The 21,533-nt window shown below is 41.0% G+C and overlaps 1 protein-coding gene across 1 annotated transcript in view; it reads left to right on the top strand.

Annotated features, from left to right (window-relative positions):
* Positions 1-21,533, top strand: part of LOC137326832 (neuromodulin-like) — a 169,276-nt gene that overhangs the window by 26,876 nt on the left and 120,867 nt on the right. Inside the window, exons 3-6 of the mRNA XM_067992212.1 lie at positions 10,848-10,913; positions 11,520-11,586; positions 11,756-11,787; positions 20,673-21,267. Coding sequence (XP_067848313.1) covers positions 10,848-10,913; positions 11,520-11,586; positions 11,756-11,787; positions 20,673-21,267 — 760 coding nt within the window. The remainder of the gene's footprint in view (positions 1-10,847; positions 10,914-11,519; positions 11,587-11,755; positions 11,788-20,672; positions 21,268-21,533) is intronic.

Here is a 21,533-nt window from a genome sequence, read left to right as displayed (position 1 = left end):
TATAAACCTTGACAGTGCAATTACTGATGTTGATAGTGTATGTACTTTGTATACCATTTTATAGTATAAACAGTGTGCTTGAATACTGTGAATGTAAATTTTGTTCCTGGCTATTGCAAAAAAAGGATTTTTCTTTAAAAAAAAGCAAAACTAAATCTTGGTGGGAACACACAGGTGAAGTTGGAACTGTTGGAACTTATGGCTACAGCTGAGCTAATGCAAGAAGAAGCCTGGAGATCAATAGCTGTTTGTGGGTAGAGCAGAGTGGATTCTGACCGCTGCCATGAGTCTGAAGATTGTAGTGGTGACTGCTGTGGTAACTTGTGACACAATACAGTAGCTGGTTTGTGCTGCGGTATAGGCAGCACGAGGTGGACACAGCTCTTCAGCAGCACCATTACCACCTTTGACTCAGTCAGGCAATTCATATATAGTATGATCCACGCAAAAGGTGCAGCAGCTGGAAGATGATGACAATGATGAGGAGATGGAAGGATATCAATCTTTTGTGGAACACCATAATGGCGATGACCATTCCGCTCTATGTGCCACTGAAACCCCACCCCCTCTCCTTTGATGTCACCCCTTTTTATCACCTTCTCTGTCCTATGCACCAGCTCAGAGACAGTCACCCAGAGGGATCAAGATGAGGAAACTGCCCTGGGCGAATCACAGAGCATAAGGGAGCCAGAGGAGTGGGGAGTGGAAGAGAACTTAGTTGTTCACCAGCAGATTCTGTGGAGATGGCTTCCCTAGGCTGAGGAGGCCACGGACTCAAATCTCATGGGCCCCAATATGAAAAGGATACTTGATGCACATCACACCTATCCACATCAAACCTTTCCTACAACGTGCAGCAGATGACTGAAGTCATGGTCAAGTCCATTGCCCTCATATGCAGTAACATCAATGAAGCTTTATTCTTATTGCAGACTTCAATGGAGTGTATGGCAGTGTCATTGGGGCCTGTGACCATTCCATTTCCTGCCCCCCCCACCCCTCCACAGCAGTATCCCAGGGCAAGGTCGGCACCTGCTCCTCTACAGAAGTACGGACTCCTCAGCCCATGAGGCCCTGGAAGATAGACTTGAGAAGGCCTTGCATTCCAGCTTTCAAACACTTGGGGTTAGTGTGCTGGAGACACTAGGCTAGAAATTAGTCTCAGTCCTTTTTTGACCTGAAATAGGTGGAGTGCTCTGAGCAACGCCAGAAGCCGGAGGCCCAAGGCTCATCCCAAATTGGGCCTCTGGCCTCATCAGTATATTGCCAGCGAGCTGCAGGCGCCAATCGGGTATCCAGAGGCAGCTCGCCGGTTTGAAAAGAACTAATTTGGGCTGGCTGTCTCCGGTTTCACATTCAGGTAAGTATTCTTTTTAAAAGTGTACCTTTATGGTACCTTTCAGCTGCATGTGGACCACGTTTTTCTGAAGGCACTTTTACCAATATGGTGGGTAGTGCACTTCCAGCACGTAATGATTGCATGGGTCCCACCTGCTATATTGGATGCTTAGGCACCCGTTTTGCACCTGAAAAACGATGCAGCATCATCGAATTTCTAGGCCATAAAATCGAAAATTCTCTTATTTTTGGAATGTAAATTTAAATGCGTTATTGCATAATTGACTTAAGTGAAGAAAATATGCATAATTTGTGAAGTTATTTAATTTGTCTATTGGTTATAAAAAATATACTGCTTAAATACAATATACACGCACTGAAATAAAATACCACTCTAAAATAACTCAACCCTAAATATTTCTGATGGGGTGCTTCAGCAATTCGGCTGGAGGCTATAGAATGTTAAAATGACATGCACAAATCAAATATATGTGGAAACCAGTGTAGTTTTCTGCAACCTGCTTCTTTGTAGATGGATGAATTCTCTCGTTAGCATAACATATGCCCCTATCCATTACTGCCTGCCACGTTCATTGATCCTTAGGTCCTGTGAATGGTTACAACTGTACTTTACCAGACAGATCTCTGCAATGCCTCCCTACACTTGCTAGAAAAAGTAATCAACGTTCTCAATAGGAAGCAAGCAATTGACAAGACCATTTACACACAGTACTCTGCTTCTGGCACTGTATCTAATAGCAGTCTACCCTTAATCTATCTCCAGCTCCCAGCTCTTAGAGATACGAAAGATGCCAAAGGGCAAATTGGAGAATCTCCATCAAATAATTCTTTTAATTTTAAGAGTGTTTGCGTCATATGTGCCAGGTCCTTTTGTGTCACAGTAATGATCATTTAACCCTCTAAGTATTGAGTTAACATGAATAGGAATGACTATGATGCTTAAAGGTATATCATATGACATTATGACAACTTTTGTGCATTCAAATCGTGCAGGAATCAATAATTACTGTAGAAACAAATTTCAGTTTGGCTCCATATATTCTCTTGGGTTCAGCGTCACTTGTTTCTCTTATGTCCATTATGATCAGGGGTGCACCTTTCCTTCTCAATATCTAGTCATATGATAATGTGACCTGGGTCGTAGCAATGAAACCCCTTGTTAAATGAATTGGCTACCATACGACCATGTGTACCTCTCCAATCTTCCAAAAAGGTAGACTGGTTCACACTTTGGTTAAACAACTTAGTTTAATTTACAATTGTTAAGTGAACATTTAGCATAACACCTAGAACAAATCTCACCACACCTTGTAGTATTAAAAATATCAAAACAGACTACACTGTTCCTCTTAGCAGGCTAAATTAACTACTTTGACCGAAGTGTTCTTGACCTGATTGAAATTAGCCCTCCTCCAGTTGAGATAGAGCCAGTGAGTTGAAAAGGGATCTGGTCCAGGTGGATTGGAATCAAAGATTGGCAAGTAAAACAGTGAATGAGCAATGGGAGGCCTTCAAAGAGGAGATAATTTGGGTACAGGGTGGACACATATCCATGAGAGGGAAAGGAAGGGCATCCAAAGCTAGAGCTCCCTGGATGGCTAAAAATATAGAGATTAAAATGAAACAGAAAAAGGAGGTTTATGATAAATGTCAGGTTCATAATTCAGTAGAGAACCAAGCTGAATACAGAAAGTACATAGGACACCTGAAAAAGGGAATAAGAGGGGCATAGGGTATGAGAATAGATTAGCGCTAACATAAAAGGGAACCCAAAAGTCTTTTATAAACATTTAAATAGTAAAAGGGTAGTCAAAGGAAGGGTGGGGCCGATTACCTTCATGTGGAGGCAGAGGGCTGAGATACGAAATGAATACTTTGCATCGGTCTTCACTAAAGACGAGGATGCTGTCAATGTCATGCTAAAGGAGGAGGTAGTAGAGAAGTTGGATAGGATAAAAATAGACAAAGAGGAGTTACTTAAAAGTTTGGCAGCGCTCAAAGTAGAAAAGTCACCCAGTTGCTGAGGGAAGTAAGGATGAAAATTGCTGAGGGTCTGGCCACAATCTTCCAATCCTCCTTAGATATGGGAGTGGTGCCAGGAGACTGGGGGATTGCAAATGTTACACCCCTGTTCAAAAAAGGAGAGAGGGATAAACCCAGCAACTGCAGGCCGGTCAGCCTAACAGCGATGGTGGGAAAACTTTTAGAGACAATAATCCGGGACAAAATTAATTGGCACTTGGAAAAAATATGGGTTAATAAATGAAAGCCAGCATGGATTTGTTAAAGGAAAATCATGTTTGACTAACTTGATTAAGTTCTTTGATGAAGTAACAGGGGGAGGTATACAGTGGTGTTCCCCAGGGGTTGGTATCAGGATCACTGATCTTTTTGATATATATTAATGACCTTGACTCGGGTATACAGGGCATAATTTCAAAGTTGAAGAATGTCTTTATTTTAAAAAATGAAAGGGAAATTTTAACTCAGGGCGGGAACCAGGGGATGGGGGTGGGGGTGGGGCGAAGCAGGTATTGAACCATCTGCCCACGGAGCGTGAGGCCCGGGAGATTTTAACTCCCAGCTTCTCCAAGAAGAAAAGGAGTGTGTTACTGTGTGATGTGGTGGCAGGTTGTGTGGATGTGCCTGTCATGGTAGAATAGTGTTGATGTTGCATGAAAGATGGCATAGTTGTGGGGAAGTGAGGGAAGTAATTGTGAGAACAGTTGCTGGTGCAGAGTGTGCAACTATCAGCAGAAGGAGGTTCAGTGAAGTGCACTGCTGTGATTGGAGAGTGATGGGAAGGAGAAACGGAAGACGTGAGTGTGTGGGGCTACAGGTAGTGCAGGGCTTGACACCCTTCAGCTGCCTGTTGGGAACTGCACCTCCTTCCTCCTGCACCTGATCTATCTTCTTTTTAATTCATTCTTGGTTTATAGGCGTTGCTAGCAAGATCAGCATTTATTGTCCATCCATAGTTGCCCGTGAGAAGGCGGTGGTAAGCCTTCTTCTTGATCCACTGCAATCCATGTAGTGAAGGTACCCCCACAGTGCTGTCAGGTAGGGCATTCCAGGATTTTGACTCAGTGACGATAAAGGAACAGTGATATATATCCAAGTCGAGATGGTGTGTGACCTGGAGGGCAACTTGGAGATGATGGTGTTCCCATGCACCTACTGTCCTTGTCATTCTAGGAGGTGGAGGTCGTGGGTTTGGAAGGTGCTGCCAAAGAAGCCTTGGTGAGTTGCTGCAGTCCATCCTGTAGACAGTAGCAAGTAGATGTTTAAGATGGTGGATGGGGTGCCAATCAAGTGGACTGCTTTGTCCTGGATGGTGTTGAACTTCTTGATTGTTGTTGCAGCTGTACCCATCCAGGCAAGTAGAGAGTATTCCATCACACTCCTGAATTGTGCCTTGTTGGTGTGGAGAGGCTTTTGGGGAGTCTAAAGTTGAGCTATTTGCACTGTACAGCACTGAATCAGTTAAGTAAAGGCATAGTGCATCTCCCCTTTAAGTAGCATCACTGATGCCTGATTTCCTGCCCCCCAATCGGTGAGCTGCCAATAAACAGCACGAGTAGTGATGGCAGCTCACCAATCTTAATTAAATGCAGCACATGCACCAATTTCAAGCCAGCCTCTCCCTGACATCATTGGGCACACATTCCAATTGCATCACCTATTTGCAACCCATTTCCAGCCCCAGTTGAATGTCTCTCCTGTTGTACTTATTTAAGTGAGTAATATTAACAGTCAGGCATAAAGCACATTTCCACTTTGCATTGAATGGCATAATTGGTCATCTGTGATGCAAATCAACTGCATTGTTGGACTGTACATATTACTCTAATAATATTCCATAACCCTGACCTCAAAAGGTCTTGCTGGAGACTAACAGAACTCAATTCACTGAAAAATATTAAGAAGCGTCACTGAGGAGAATCCTCTGTGTTCTTTGTGCTGCAATTTAGCATTTACCTGAACAGTCGATAGCCATTATATGTACTACTATACATGTCACTCAGACGAAATTGGGACAAAAGAACATGTTACAATTTACACAAACAGCTTAGCATAGTTTTCACAATTGTTCTACAACAGGAATTGAAGACCATCCATAACCCAATCTCTTCACATTTCCTATTTATGCTTTGCAGTAAAATGCACCTAGGGCTACAGTGGCTGGTTGCCCAAGGGTCACCACTGGTCCAATACTCAGGCCCAAGGGTAGTTATTGAGATAAAATTGCTGCAGAGATTCATATGTAATACCATATACATATATCAATGAGACAAAATATAATTCGGAAGTGTATAATCAATTGTAGAACCATTCTAGCCACCGTATGTGACATCTCTACCGCTAATTTTTAATATCAGGTTCACAGCAGGTTAAGAGGGCTGGATGGTGCTGCATTTCTTTACCAATTTAGTTATCCAGTGAGCTGTTCCTCAATAGACTGCCAAAGGCTATAGTTAATGCGGTGGTGTAACAAACACAGCAATATGGTACAAGAAATATTAGCCTAATCAGAAATACAATGTGTTATTAAGGGTGAATAGTATGTTGAACAGTATAGAACAGAAAGACAAAGGTGAGAAAACTAAAAATAATCAAAATGGATCTATCACATATCCCTTATTGCCATGAGCTTGATCTTTCCAGAATTTATCAGCATAATGTAAGGAAATAATAGGGAATTTATAGTGAATGCAAACTCTAAGATTACGAGAATAACCCAATGAGCAAAAACAAAACCATGTCACAAATGCACATTACTTTGACTTGCTTTCCAATGTCACAAGATAGATTACTTTGATGTTTTTGACTACTCCAAAATCATTTATTTATTCCAAAACTTTATTATCTCCTACCTGCTGAAAAAAATCTTTCATTTTCTTCCTGCAGAGGCCACTTTGGGTCTCTTCCTGCTTCAAGAACCATTTTGCTGATGTGTATAACACAGTCTGCCATATAATCCATCATCTGAGTAGCTGTGTGTGTGAGACTGGAGACTTACATGATGGGACTCCGTGAGAAGTGCAATGAATAAATAAAACAACAGTATTTATTATTTTTTAGTTTAAATAGTGCAGACGAGGTGTACATTGTTCTGAAAATACTCCCTCTAGGCTTTCTTTCATTTCAAAATCGGTTTCATTCAGAATGTTGGAGGTGAGAATGAAGTGGTAATATTGGTTAAAGGGACACTGGTCTCCTTTGTGAGTGCTACAGATCAGGTTAGTTCCTGAAACCGCCACTCAGATCATTCCACTCAAACCCTGTCTATTGACAATGGAGGTATAGTTTTGTGCTGTGGCAGATATTCTACTTCCTACCCCACAAATATTTGCAGCATGGTTTCTGTTCTCCATAATATTTCAGAATTCGATTTTTAAACATTGTACTTGTACAAAATTTCAGCACAGAAACAACCATTTATCCCATCAAGCCTTTGCCAGTGCTTTTCTCCAAATGAGTTAACTAGTATAATTCACCCTCCTGTTTGTTCCCCTTTAATATTCCTCTCTGAGGTATCTAAATCCCTTTTAACAGTACTTATTATGGATTCTACTTCAACAACAGTTTATGGCAGAGAATTCCATATTCCAACCATCCTCAGTGTAAAGTTTTGAATTTTTTCCTTTTTTTTGCTCTTTCACATTTTGATTTGTTTTCTCCCATTTAACCTCATTCAATCTTTTTATCTCCTTATCAACTATTCACCTAAAGCTTATTTTCACTTCCAAGCTGTCTAATCTATTATTTTGCTTTATCTTACCCGACCCCCCAATGCCATATTAGTTTCAGCCCTCTACAGCTCTGGTTACCCTCCCCACAAGGATATTGGTCTGAGCTCTGTTCAGGAGTAGGCTGTTCCAGCTCACTCCTACTCTCGAGACTGGTTCCAATGTCCCAGGAATCTGAACCCTTCCCTCCTACACCGAGCATTTAGCCACACATTTGCCTCCCTAATCTGCCTGTTCTGTACTAGCTACACATGGCACTGGTAGTAATCCGGAGATTATTACATTTTAGGTCTTGCTTCTTAATCTACCTCCTAAGTCCTGGAACTCTCTTTGCAGGACCAGAATCACATTCTTCCCTCCTTGTACCATGGATTTTGGGCAATATTCCTCCCTTTCCAAGAGCTTTTGCAGCCATTCCATTGTACCCCCTACCCTGGCACTTGGGAGGCAAAACCACATTTGGGACTCACATACAGTTACTGAAGAGAATGCCTACTTTTCTTGCTATTGATTCTTCTGTGACCACTGCATTCCTGTAATGGTAACTCTCCTGCTTTGTGTAGCCGCTTGTTCCATGCTGCCATGGCGTTGCTCATGATTTCTCTTCCGACAGGGGATCTCCTCATCTCCGTCATACATATCCAGCATTATGCACTAATCAAATAGCTTCGGATTCTGGGGTTTCCAGCACTGCCTCTACCCGAGTCTTCCTCCTAGCAGATTGGCCATCCACTACCCTTCTTCAATTGCATTCTTCCTCTCTAGCTGTGGTGAGACCACCCCCCCAGAATCTGCACTGTAAGAACTATTCCTCCTCCCATCCAGTGCAAAGCATCTCCATTTGGTTTTCAGCTTAAGTGAGTCCACCTGGACTGACACGATGTTTGTCCATGGATCCTCAAGATTTGCGCATCATGCTAGTTCCACAAAAATTTCCACTGTGCTTCCGTAATTAATGGGCTCAAGTACTCCAGGAACTCAAATAACAAAGTAGTTTGAAGTCAACTACAATTCAGTGCCGAATTGCAATTTAAACCAAATGCTTTCTCACTCCATTGGCCTCTCACAATTCAATTGCCATTCGTTTTGTAAAATTTGCTTAAATCTCTCAAAACAATAGAGTTAGCAAGCACACACTAATCTGCTTAATCTTACAGATTCAAGCCCACTCTGCCTCAGTCCTGAACACTTGTTTACCTTTACTCCATTCCTTACCTTCTCTCACCAAAATCTCACTCCATCAGCATTTTACTCAGTCAATCTCTCACAGTTCCTGTACTGCAAAAGAGCATTGACCGCAACATTTTTCAGTCCTCTGTTTACCTGTCTGACCACACACCAAACCAAATGGCAACAGGGGCTAAATTCCCTTAGGGTTTCTTCTGCTCTAGAACAGTAACTTCGATGGAAACCCTGTTTACTCAGATAAACGGGGTTTCCGCCAAAGTTACAGCGGCCTAGCAGGAGGGGCCCCGAGGAAATTCCCAGTCTTGTTATATTGCTCAGCATACTTACTTCCTTTAGTATATAACACCTGGTCCACATCATGTCCTGCTTGGTTGCTGCTACATCATTATCTCCTGATACAAATATAATACCACCTGGCATATGGAATACCACAAGCAAAGAAAGATTCTTAATCTTACATCTTTTTAAAAATTAACAGTTTAGACAGAAGCAAGCCAGAATATTCCACATTTTCACAATTCAGGAGCAAAGCAAGCTCTTCTGCAGCTGAGGTTAAGCACAACATTGGTGGAGCATAGGGGGAGATTTAATCTGTATCTAACCTCTACTATTCCTGTCCAGGGTGTGCTTAATGCTGGCAGTGAGTTTTAAAAACTTTTTTAAATGTCTATTTCTCACACTGATATTGCTTGTTTTAATAAGCTCAAAAATTCACCACCTTTTGTATTTCCCTCCATCCCCCACAAAAAAAGTCAAACATCAATCAATCGAACATGGTTCTGTATATCTAGATCTCTTAAAATGTTGAACTGGAGAAATGTGAAAGATTCTGGCTTGTCTCTGCTTGAGCTGTTAAGACTTCATAATACTTTGTTTACATGATGTTAATTTATTTAGCAGTTTGAAGTAACGTGGTCTGTTACCTCTTCTGATTTGCTGGAATGCCACAAATGGCATAGAGAGGTAAAATAACACTCTGCTCCTCAAATCCATGACGTACAAAAATAAAAATGGTGTTTAAAAAGGCACAAAAACTATTGGTATGAGGAACTATTTCACTTGATTTAGGTGGAGATTTCCCACCATTGTTAGACCAGCCCTTCATTTGGCAACTCCAGGTTGAGTCTTGTGTGATGGCAGCCATTTTGTAAAATTTCATTTCTGCCATATCTGTTACAGTTTATGGATATACCCTTCCCCTGCAAAGTGGCATGGAAATTTACTGATAGGGCAAAATATAGCCTTTAGCTTGTAGAGGACTAAATAGAGTTGGCATCGCATATTGTGATATTAATATTGTTTATTGGTACTTCCTTTTCCCACATCTGCCATTCTACGGGTTTCATTGAGTAAAATTGTTAATTTAGTATGAAATTATTGGTATTTTGTGAACTTGTGTCCACTAGGAACTAGCTCCACACTGCCAAAACTCATTTTGTATAGAATCGTAACAATGAGACAGACTTTTATCCAAATCAATCTAATTGGATTTAAATCCAGGTTCCAGATGTGAGAGGACAGTACTCAAACTAACTGTGCCAACAGCTACATAACTTCTTTATTAAACTGCCTTCACCTTCAGGAATGGAAACAATCTTTTCACTTGATCTCACTGTCCAATATCATTTTGGATAGCCAATTTAAGAGTGCAGTAGCATACTTAATGTAAATCAATATCACATAAGTACATAAGTACAAATTATATGTCATATAATTTGGTTTCCAAGAACCACAGCCATTTCCAACTAAACCCACAGTGTGCATTTCTGTTTACTTAAAGTCTTTAGCTCTATGTCTGTGTTCAGAATACATATGAATTTTAAAGGGTAATGAATGCACAATCAATATTAAGGTTCTGCTTACTTAAGTGAAGTCAAACATTAAAATATTCTGATTTTTTTTGAAGTCATTAATTAAAGCCTGACTAGACTCAGTGTTACAATGCCCCTGTCTGTGCATCTTTGTAATTATTTCTGATAGCTCAAATAACTTGCATACAAAGAAAAGAACTGTCTTGATATAAATAATGCAAAATACAGTTTTGTTTTTATTTCGAACTTTGATAGTTCTGTTATTTTTAATACAATTAAATGAAGGGTAAACTTTAAGATCAATGGGATTGTAATGTATTCGTATGAAATTCCTTTGCCCATTATTAATGAAGACCCCACAGCCATTATTTTTAAGTAGTTGACAGAAGAATTTCACACAAACAATTAATACTTTATAAACACTGAAGGAACTGTATTAGAAGCTGGACCTGCAGAAAGTGAAACAACGGGGGTAATTTTAATCCTTAAAAACAGATGGGTTGGGGGCAGATGGATGGTCAAAATCCCTGTTTTTTAAGCACGACAGCAACCTGGCTCCAACACGCCCACTTCTGGGTTTAACATGGGCGCGGTTGTGCGGGCACAACTGAAACCCAAAAGTCCCGTCCCCACTTAATGTCGGCAGGTGGATCATTAACTGGGCAATTTACCTCGTTGAAATAGTTAAGGTAGGTTTTTTTTATTGAATGTTACTCACCTTTAAATTTAACCCCTCCAGGACGGCTTTCCTGTGGATCTTGAATCTCGCCAAGTGAAAGGAAGCGAGATTGGCCAGATCCATGAGGTAAGTGCCTTTATAGCACTGCTGTGGGCCAGGACGAGCAGGAGTGCTCCCTCCAGGCATAACAAGTTTACGTGCCTCAATCGGAACCCCGCGATCAACCGACCTCCCCAGCCTAATGGGAGAACCCCCTCACAATGTCCGACCCCCCCTGATGGGAGATCCCTCCCGAGGTCCGACTTCCCCCCCAACAATTGGAGATCCCTCACCGATGTCTGATCCCCCCCACCTCCGAACTTCTGCGTGGCTCTGATCTTCTACCAACCCAATCATCTCCCGCCCGCTATCTTCTCCATGCACCCCCCACCCGCCCCCATGTCCTCCATTGCCCACGATCTCTCCCTCCTTCCCTCCTCTCCGATTCCAGGCTGCATTCCCTCCCGACAGGCAGCCAACCTGTCAATCTGGCTGGCTGACGCGTGGGGAACCCAGAAGCAAAATTAATTGCCTTCAATTGAGTTGCGATCGCAGATTCCGACAGACTCAATTCACTTCCGGGGTTTCCCACATGAACACCTATCCACTCATTCAGTTCCTGGCTCCATGCTAAAATCATGCCCAACCACTTTATTATAGTAGTCTTTTTGGTGAATATTCTGAATTCACAAGGATTGCACAAACATTGCAGACACCATTAAATTTGATAGCGATAATTGCAATGAAGCTGAAACATATAGTACACACAGCCAAATCCAAATCCAATTTTGTACAGACCTGACACGAGCATATTGTTACCAAGTTCAAGTTTGATTCTGACTCCGTTCTGGTACAGCTTATGATTTGGAAACCTTGCTACAAGCAGGCAGTCTTTGTTCATTGTTTAAATTGATTATATTTATTGATAGATACCTGCTGTTGTCTGAAAAGCACAAAACGGGCTCTTCCTTCTGAGCAATAAAATTACAAACAGCACAATTTATATTGAAACGTTTAAAAACTTTTAGTACCGTTTTCTGTGAGTTTCTTATGCTAACAATATTTGGTGGCGATCTATGCACCTCTAGTGTTTCCATATATTACATATACCCGGTATTCATTACAATCAGGGTGGATCTCGATTCAAAGGACGTAATTGGAAGAGTCAGTATACCCATTCTGCTTAATATTAGCTAGATTTTGGGGAAAATATATTTTTCTGTTGCACTGCAAGTTTCAGGTTTGTTTCATAAATTGGAACAAAGCCGTCTTTGCCCTGGAAAATAGACACACAATAAATAATTTGCCACACTAATTTGGTGATATTTAGACACTATGTGCAGACAACACAGCTTGGCATTTGTGCATTAAAAAGATGATGTCCCATCAGTGCCATTATTTTTGAGTTTCAGTGGTGAGAAAACAAGCATTAATTCAGGAAATTTGTGATTGTAGTTGAATTTAATTAGGTAGGAAAGCTATGATAACTAACTTCTCATTGTTTGGGCAAGGGTAATGGCAGTGCAGCACAAATAGCCCAGGAAATTTTGGCGTGGAGTAAAGCCTAGTGTAGCTCACTTATGCCATAATTTCCTGTAACTTCTGCACTACAATAATGACGTTCATGGTGGATGTGCCATTATGATAATGCAAGTTTTCAGGAAATTCCAGGCCATAGTTTGAAGTCAATTCAATTTTTCAAATTTGTTGAAACCAGACCTCTATTTTTGGCTTAATGCATTTTGGCGACCATCTGACCTCTTGTCCAGTTTTGGGCTTGGTCCGAACTTGGTAACTTGCATTGTGCCTCCCCTACCATTTCCAGGTTTTGACAGCTCCGCATCACTAAATGCAGCTTCGCGTGAGTTCTCCTTCATGAGACTGGGGTCAGGAAGGGTTTGGCTCCAGTATGTGAAGCTTTCATGCAAGAATTCCCACGCACGCAAACCACATTTCCTCCCGTGTTGCTCACAGCAGTGCTCAGGTGATTAACTTTCCATTCGAGGAGACTCCAGGGCAATCCGGGAGGGTTGGCAACCCAAAAGTTAACTATTCTACTGAACATTGCTACCGTTACAACACAGGACCCGACTAAATTAAACAGTGTCTTTTGCTATTATGGACCTCCAATGCCATTATAAGCCTGAGAACAAATACAGGGGTAGCAGCTGTTGTTTACATACCCAGCGTTAACCATCATTGTTGACAGAATGATATAACTGCTCATGCTCAGCGACCCTACTTCTAGCTCTCTCTTCTCCCTCTAGTGGTCATTTCAGAAAATGCAAGTAACACAACAGCTTTGGTGACCTTGTTGCAATACAATTACATCTGAGAATGAGAAAACAAATTCTGAGAGCAAGGCTGTTTGGTATAAAAATAAAAGAGGACAAAGTTTTTTTTTCATTTCTCTTTATATTAGAAATAATTATAGAGAAATACAGGTCGAATTGCAACTGTCACCAATGTTTAACAACGCTGTAGGCTTTTGTACTGAATAAGACCCGTGAAAAAATGAATAAAACTTGTCAATAAAGAGAACACAGAAAAACGTAGAATTATTTTCTAACATCTGGTAACCCAAAATCTGATGAGAGTAAAAGGGTGTAGAGGAAACCATCCAGGGTTTTTAAAAATTAATTCTCAGGAAGTGGGTGTCACTGGCAAGGCTGGCATTTATTGCCCATCCCCAGTTGCCCTGAAAAAGAGGTTTGATACAACTGAATGGCATGCTAGGCCACTTTAGAGTCTACCACACTCGTGCCGGACTGGAGTCACATATAGGCCAGTCCAGGTAAGGACGACAGGTTTCCTTCCCTAAAGGACATTGGTGAACAGGTTATAGAAAAGGGAAAGAGAAGAATAAGCGTCTACAGCATTAGCAACCTGAGGGATGCTTCTCATGGGATGTGCCAAAGCAGAGTGAAATCAAGACAAGGGCATGAAAATCCCAAGAATTGGCAAGCATATAATCATGTGTATTTTGAAAGCTGTGAAAATAATTCAGTACTCGAGGGTTTCCTATCAATCTGATTCCCTGAAATAATCTGTACTGTTAATTGCTTTTAAGGTTATATTTTTCAGGGTTTATTAGAATAATTTTATATATTTTAATACTTCATTTATTTTGATTATTCTCCCTCTCTCCAAAGGCCTTATCTTAAGAAGAACAACGACTAATGACTTTATTAATGATTATGAATTCTGAAGAGGCCAATAAAAAACTTAAGTTGTTCAATTGATTTAGAATTACTTCAATTCAAAAAAACAATGGTAATGAGCATTCATAGAAGGACAAAGCATTGAGCTGTGCTGTGCCCCTTAGTTTTCTGTGCATTTTGTCCAGACATGCATGAACACCGAAATGTCTGTGTTCCATTTCCTGCTGTAATGACTGGCAATGGGTAAGTAGCTACTGTCTGGGATTGGACGATAAATACAGATGACCTTCTTCACTAATTACCTGTTCTTTTATAATAAGAACAACCGGATTGATGGCAGTGTTACTTTATGGTAACACATATAATGAATGGGTTGCCCATTTCCAACATCATGCACAAGCGGTATTATTGTCCAATTCAGAACATTTATTTCTGTTTACAAAACAGACACTTCTCAAAGCTGAATCTTGTCCCATGCCTGTAGTGCTGGAGCTCAGCCCCCACTGCAGGCTGCAAACAAATCTCACATTAAACAATAGCATCGAGCTGTGCCATGCCAGCTGTAACACCATGTTCTCTCTGATGTGATCACAACAAGCTAAGGGATTGATGCCATGATCCAGATATCTCACACATTATGAGGTTGCAGCAATCGTCCCTAGTTTTGCCACACACTATCCTATTAGACTTTAGTGATGACATAATGACATCATTTTAGCAATATATTCTCATTTCTAAATGCAAATTTCAAACCTCAGATGCTGTTAATAGATTCCCCATTAGCCTTATGAACTCACTTCGGGTTAATAAGGCTGCCCCAATGTGTAGTTAGGTACAGAAGTACTGCTAAGTTCTTTCTCCAATGTCTTTCCAAAGGCTATCAAGCATAACCTTATAATGATAGCTCCTTTACGATATGCTATAATTGGCAGACTATCACAATAATGCCCAAATGATACTGCATAAAAGACCTCACCACTCTGACATGAGATTTGTAGGTTAGCTGTATTGACCATAAGACCATAAGAGATAGGAGCAGGAGTAGGCCATTCGGCCCCTCGAGCCTGTTCCGCCATTTAATGTGATCATGGCTGATCTGATTTTGACCTCAACTCCACTTTCCCGCCCTTTCCCCATATCCTTTGACTCCCTTCCTGATCAAAAATTTGTCTAACTCAGCCTTGAATGTATTCAATGACTCAGCCTCCACAGCTTTTTGGGGTAAAGAATTCCAAAGATTCACAACCCTCTGGGAGAAGAAATTCCTCCTCATTTCCATCTTAAACGGGCGACCCCTTATTCTGAGACTATGCCCCCAAGTTTTAGATTCCCCCATGAGGGGTAACATCCTCTCAGCATCTACCCTATCGAGTCCCCTCAGAATCTTGTATGTTTCAATAAGATCTCCTCTCATTCTTCTAAACTCCAATGAGTATAGACCCAACCTGTTCAATCTTTCCTCATAAGACAACCCTTCCATACCCGGAATCAACCTAGTGAACCTTCTCTGAACAGCCTCCAATGCAAGTATGTCCTTCCTTAAACAAGGGCACCAGAACTGTACGCAGTACTCCAGGTGTGGTCTCATCAGCACCCTGCACAGTTGTAGCATGACTTCCCAGCTTTTATACTCCATCCTCCTAGAAATAAAGGCCAATATTCCATTTGCCTTCTGGATTACATGCTGAACCCGTATGTTGACTTTTTGTGTTTGACCTAGGATCAAAGTAGCATTTGATGAGGTTTGGAAAGCAACTTGAAAAAGCAAAACTGCTGCCAATGCGCAGTGGATTTTGTAAATGTTATGTGGCTTGCGTAGTCTCTATCCATTTCTGATGGTCAAAAATTGCTGATTATTTTCTTGATTCCTTTGCGTTATTAGACTTTTCACTGACAGTCAAAAGCTTAGAATCATCGAAAGTTTATGGCACAGAAGGAGGCCATTCAGCCCATCGTGTCTGGGCCGGCTGAAAATGAGCCACCCAGCCTAATCCCACTTTCCAGCATTTGGTCCGTAGCCCTGTAGGTTACGACACTTCAGGTGCACATCCAGGTACTTTTTAAATGAGTTGAGGGTTTCTGCCTCTACCACCCTTTCAGGCAGTGAGTTCCAGACACCCACCACCCTCTGGGTGAAAAGATTTTTCCTCAGCTCCCTCTAATCCTTCTACCAATCACTTTAAATCTATGCCCCATGGTTATTGACCTCTCTGCTAAGGGAACTAGGTCCTTCCTATCCAATCTATCTAGGCCCTTCATAATTTTGTATACCTCAATTAAATCACCTCTCAGCCTCCTCTGTTTCAAAGAGAACAACTCCAGCCTATCCAATCTTTCCTCACAGCTAAAATTCTCCAGTCTTGGCAACATCCTCGTAAATCTCCTCTGTACCCTCTCTAGTGCCATTACATCTTTCCTGTAATGCGGTGACCAGAACTGTGCACAGTACTCAAGCTGAGGCCTAACCAGTGATTTATACAGTTCCAGCATAATCTCCCTGCTCTTATATTCTATGCCTCAGCTAATAAAGGAAAGTATTCCATATGCCTTCTTAACTACCTTATCTACCTGTCCTGTTACCTTCAGGGATCTGTGGACACGCACTCCAAGGTCGCTCACTTCCTCTACATGTACACTACATCAAATGCACTACTGTCATCGACCCTCCTTGTTACCGCCTCAAAAAATTCAGTCATGTTCGTCAGGCACGACCTTCCCATAACAAATCCATGCCGACTGTCTTTGATTACTCCGTGCCTTTCATTTATTGTGTACTCCCTTGCCTTGTTTGACCTCCCCAAATGCATTACCTCACACTTTTCCGGATTGAATTCCATTTGCCACTTTTCTGCCCACCTGACCAGTCCATTGATATCTTCCTGCAGTCTACAGCTTTCCTCCTCACTATCAACCACACGGCCAATTTTTGTATCATCTGCAAACTTCTTAATCATGACCCCTACATTTAAGTCCAAATCATTAATATATACCACAAAAAGCAAGGGACCTAGTACTGAGCTGTGCGGAACCCCGCTGGAAACAGTCTTCCAGTCACAAAAACACCCGTCGACCATTACCCTTTGCTTTCTGCCACTGAGACAATTTTGGATCCAACTTGCCACTCTCCATTGGATCCCATGGGCTTGTACTTTTTTGACCAGTCTGCCATGTGGGACCTTGTCAAAAGTCTTGCTCAAATACATGTAGACTACATCAAATGCACTACCGTCATCGACCCTCCTTGTTACCTCCACAAAAAATTCAATCAAGTTAGTCAGACACGACCTTCCCTTAACAAATCCATGCTGACTGAGCTTGATTACTGCGTGCCTTTCTAAGTAACGGTTTATCCTGTCCCTCAGAATTGATTCCAATGATTTGCCCACCACCGAGGTTAGACTGACTAAGCTTGTGAGCAGAGTTTCATTTATGTGCTTCAGTACTCTTACATTATTTAGATTTTGATGTAGATACTTCCTTGGCACCTTCTGTTCCTGTAAGTGGTCTGAATATACTATTTTATGGGAGTTGACTCTACTTGTACTATTATGTGACCGGGGAGGGGTGGGGTAGGGGCTGCAATAATAGTACCTGAACTGGATATTCCATAACTCTAAGAGCCAATATAAAGATTAAGCTGAGACAGTGGGCTTATTGGATGAGGATAATTTTTAACCTCTCTCACTCGAGCAATTTTCTTTTCTTTTGTCGTCAAGAAATGCATGTAAGGTCACTGTGAGCTAGTCTTGTTTAGAAGAAAAAATACAGGATAAGAGACAAACCTTAACAGAGTAATATCCTAGCTAAAGGAATACATTCCTTTGATATAAATAATTGTGATGAAAGGCAAGGTAGTAGATATAATACAAAATTAAAACAGAAACCATAACATTTCAGAGAAATTAGTCACAATCTGCATCTTGAAGCGACAGGCAGAATGTGCAATGAAACCTATTTCGCACACATAATACCTCTCTCTGTTTGGAACAGAGGAAACACAAATATAAATAGAAATGTTTCCTAATGATTGTAGTGAGATTTCAAAATGAATTATTTTGTCACTTGTTTTTCAATTTACTTATTGCACATATAATGCATTGAGACAAGTGCTGAAGCATTATAGTTTGTTGATATGTGTTGATACAAAATATTGCTATATATTAAGGTGGAAGTAACTATTTCTTTTTGAGACTACAGCAATAATGAGGTTCTTGATGATGAAGAGCATAAAATAGTTAATGATGTAACCACCAGGGTCTCTTTTACTGAGATGGACTAGAGGTGCACAATTGAAGTAAGATGAGAAAATGATACAAAGAATAATTGGAAAGGAAAATAAAGGCAAAATAAGAAATACAGGGGAAAATAAATGTAGTCTATTCTGATATTTCATGATGATTAGAAGGCTTGCATAATAATGAAATGCTTACACCCGATAATACTCCTCTTGGGTTCTATAGATTCTTTTCAATTATAAATTCATAATTTTGAAGGAATTTAAGGGAATCGAGCATGTTCCTCATTTTCATGGTCTGCCAATATTAAGTTTGTTGTAATTTAGAGCTTTTTCTACTTTGACATCAAGACCAACCTCAGAAAAGTAAATTTTACTGTCTGACTATTTGACACCTGACGTTCTTGCAGCGTCAGTTAATGAGACAGCCAAATTAGTGCCAAACTATTTGATGTTTGGAACAAATGAATATTTTATTTTAAACGGGTCAACAATTGTGTTGGAAATTTCAGATAGGAAGTTAACACAAATGCATTAAGCTACACACTAAAAATAGTGCACAGAGGAAGCAAAACCACTTAAAGGCCAGCAGAGTCGGAACAGATTGAAACCCAAGTACCAGAAGTGAAATGGAAGGTCTCGACCAATTTGCCAATTTAGAAATAACAGTGATGTTACCTTGACAAAAGAAACTGCAGGACCAGTTGATGCACTTTTGGGGAGGAATATATATATACTTGTGTCAGACTGCTACAATTGTAAGTCTGACCTGAGTTGCAGTTTCTGCAGAAACTATTGAGGATTTACTTGGTGTTTTGTGATCCCCTTTTGTGCGATTAATTTTATGAATGGATTATTTGTCCAATCCAGCATAACGTTAGTCTTTTAAAGCTACAATGTAATGATACTACTGTGAAAACATAATGCTCAGTTCAGAAGTTTCACCTTTGAATATTAATGGTGAAAAGGTATGAGACTAATATTGAAAATTGAAATCCCAACATCCTTTTTAATCTCAGTGGAAGTGAAGATGCTAAACTGTTGACATCAGCAATATGGAATACTGCCCTTTGCTTTTTAACTAATACACCTGAAAGTGGATATAAAACACTTGTGATCTGGGTTCTTTTGCATCTACACACTATTTTTAATGACGGCAACTGTGCCTGTAAAGTACAGTAAAATACATGAAAATAAATAAATAATGTTACATTAAATAAGCATAAATAAGGCTCAAGTCTGTAACAAATATTTTCACATAGGCCATGAAAAATTGAACTTTTTAAAATTTAGACCAGAAAAAAGCTTAAATATTATATTATTTACGACTGATAAATATCTTATACATTGATTCCTAGTTCTGTCCTCGGTGGACGTGAGTTCAAAGCTCATAATGTCATTTGATACTAAATTTGTAGCTTAAATGCACCCTTAATGTATCAGGTTCCAAACTGAATTCTGAGAGGGGTGGTGTGACATTCGTTAGAGGATTTGACACTATACAATGTATGGGGTGAACATTAATGGGTGTAAAATAGGCGCAGCAAGACCCAATTTCAGGCTCCAATATCCTGTGCTCCAAGAATGCCTGAAAAACGTCCAGCATTAAATTGGGTCTGGCCATTTTTCAGGAGCAGCCAATTAAAAAAAGGGTTAGGCCCCTTGCATATGCTAATGAGGGGCCTACCATCTGTTTTAGGACCCCTCTGCCAAATTGGGCTAACCTGAGCAGAGCAGGCATTGGGCTTGCTCCTCTCAGGTGTTCTGGACATGAATGCAGCCTAGCCAGTGGCCGCCACCCAATAGGTAAGTGTAATTCATTTTTAAAAAATTGATGTGGAGCCAGAAGGAGCAAGAGTGCTCCTTCCACTCCACAGCACTTCTAAACGGCTGCTACTGGCAACGATCGGCCCCCCCTTCCTCCTATCCTCTCCCCCCACCTGCCCCCTGGGACTTATCTGAGGGCCACTGACTACGAGGCATCAGGGATGCCTTATCTCAGCTCATCATAAATAAGATACAAAGGGTTCCATCTATAACTTTATGACTGGAGTTATACTGAGCTTGATGCAAATCCAAGCCAGATTAAAGAGGTCTCTTGCAGCGGGTCTGGCACCTCATGGCTTTAGTGCAATAGGCAGTCTCCTAAGTTATACTGCCGCACTTCCATTGATGCACATCAAAAACTACATAGTGTTGGGTAACTGCATCCTATTTTGAACAGCATCCTAGTTGATAATGCTTCAATTTGCCTATTAACAGTAATTGATAGTAAGTTGAACCACCTCAATGGGATTGCAAAATAGGGTAAACAGTGGCTTGAAAGCACAGACACACAAAACCCAAAGCACAAGTGTCGGGGGCAATGGTGGGTGAATATAGCACTAGTGATCTGCAGAATGTTTCTGTATTTGACTTAACGCCTATTGTTTCCTGTGACTTTGATTCTAGGTTGAGAAGAATGATGAGGCTAATGCAAAAGCTGAGCAAGAGACTACCAAACCTGAAGACAAGGCTCACAAGGCTGCCACCAAAATCCAGGCTAGCTTCCGTGGCCATATAACACGGAAAAAGCTCAAGGGGGAGAAGAAAGGAGAGTCAGCTGTGGCTGCGACGGCGGAGGGTGCAGAGAAAAAAGAAGAGGCTAAAAAAACAGAGGCTACCAAGGAGCAAGAGGCAACAGCAACAGAACCAGCTGCGTCCGTTGCGGAAGCGAAAACAGAAGAGGCAGAAAAGGTGGCAAGCAATTCTGAAGCACCCCCCTCAGATGCTGAGAAGGCATCAGAGGCAAAGGAGGCTCCCACGGAAAACTTGGAGAATGCAACGCCAGCTGCGACAGATGAAAAGACCGCGAATGGTGAAAAGGATCCCAAGGAAACAGGAAACGCCGCAAGTGCTGCCACTGAAAGTACTCCATCTTCAAATGTCACCTCCAGCCAGGAAAAGGAGAAGAAACAAGTAGAGGTGCCTGCTGCTGAGGCCAGTGAAGCAGCAACAAAGGCCCAAACTGAGACAGCTGATAGTAGCAAAGCACCAGAGAAAACAGGTAAGAATTTTTTAAAAACACCTCAAGACACAAACATTTTTTTTCTAACATCTGTAGGAATCACGTGAAAGAATTAAGTGCAGATCTAGAAACTATTTCTATAACAAAAGTGAAGAAACACTGGTCTTTTCTTTTAAAAAAATCATACTTCCATTGATTAACATTAGAACTATAAATGACACAGCAATTTTAGCTGACTTTCCAGACAGCCGATATAGAAACATGCTCAAAATTATAATTTTTTTTGTTGGTGATACTGTTACATT

This window comes from Heptranchias perlo, chromosome 11, assembly GCF_035084215.1.
Source record: "Heptranchias perlo isolate sHepPer1 chromosome 11, sHepPer1.hap1, whole genome shotgun sequence".
NCBI lineage: Eukaryota > Metazoa > Chordata > Chondrichthyes > Hexanchiformes > Hexanchidae > Heptranchias > Heptranchias perlo.
Note: the sequence above shows the minus strand (reverse complement) of the source record. Positions and strands in the feature narration are given on the sequence as shown.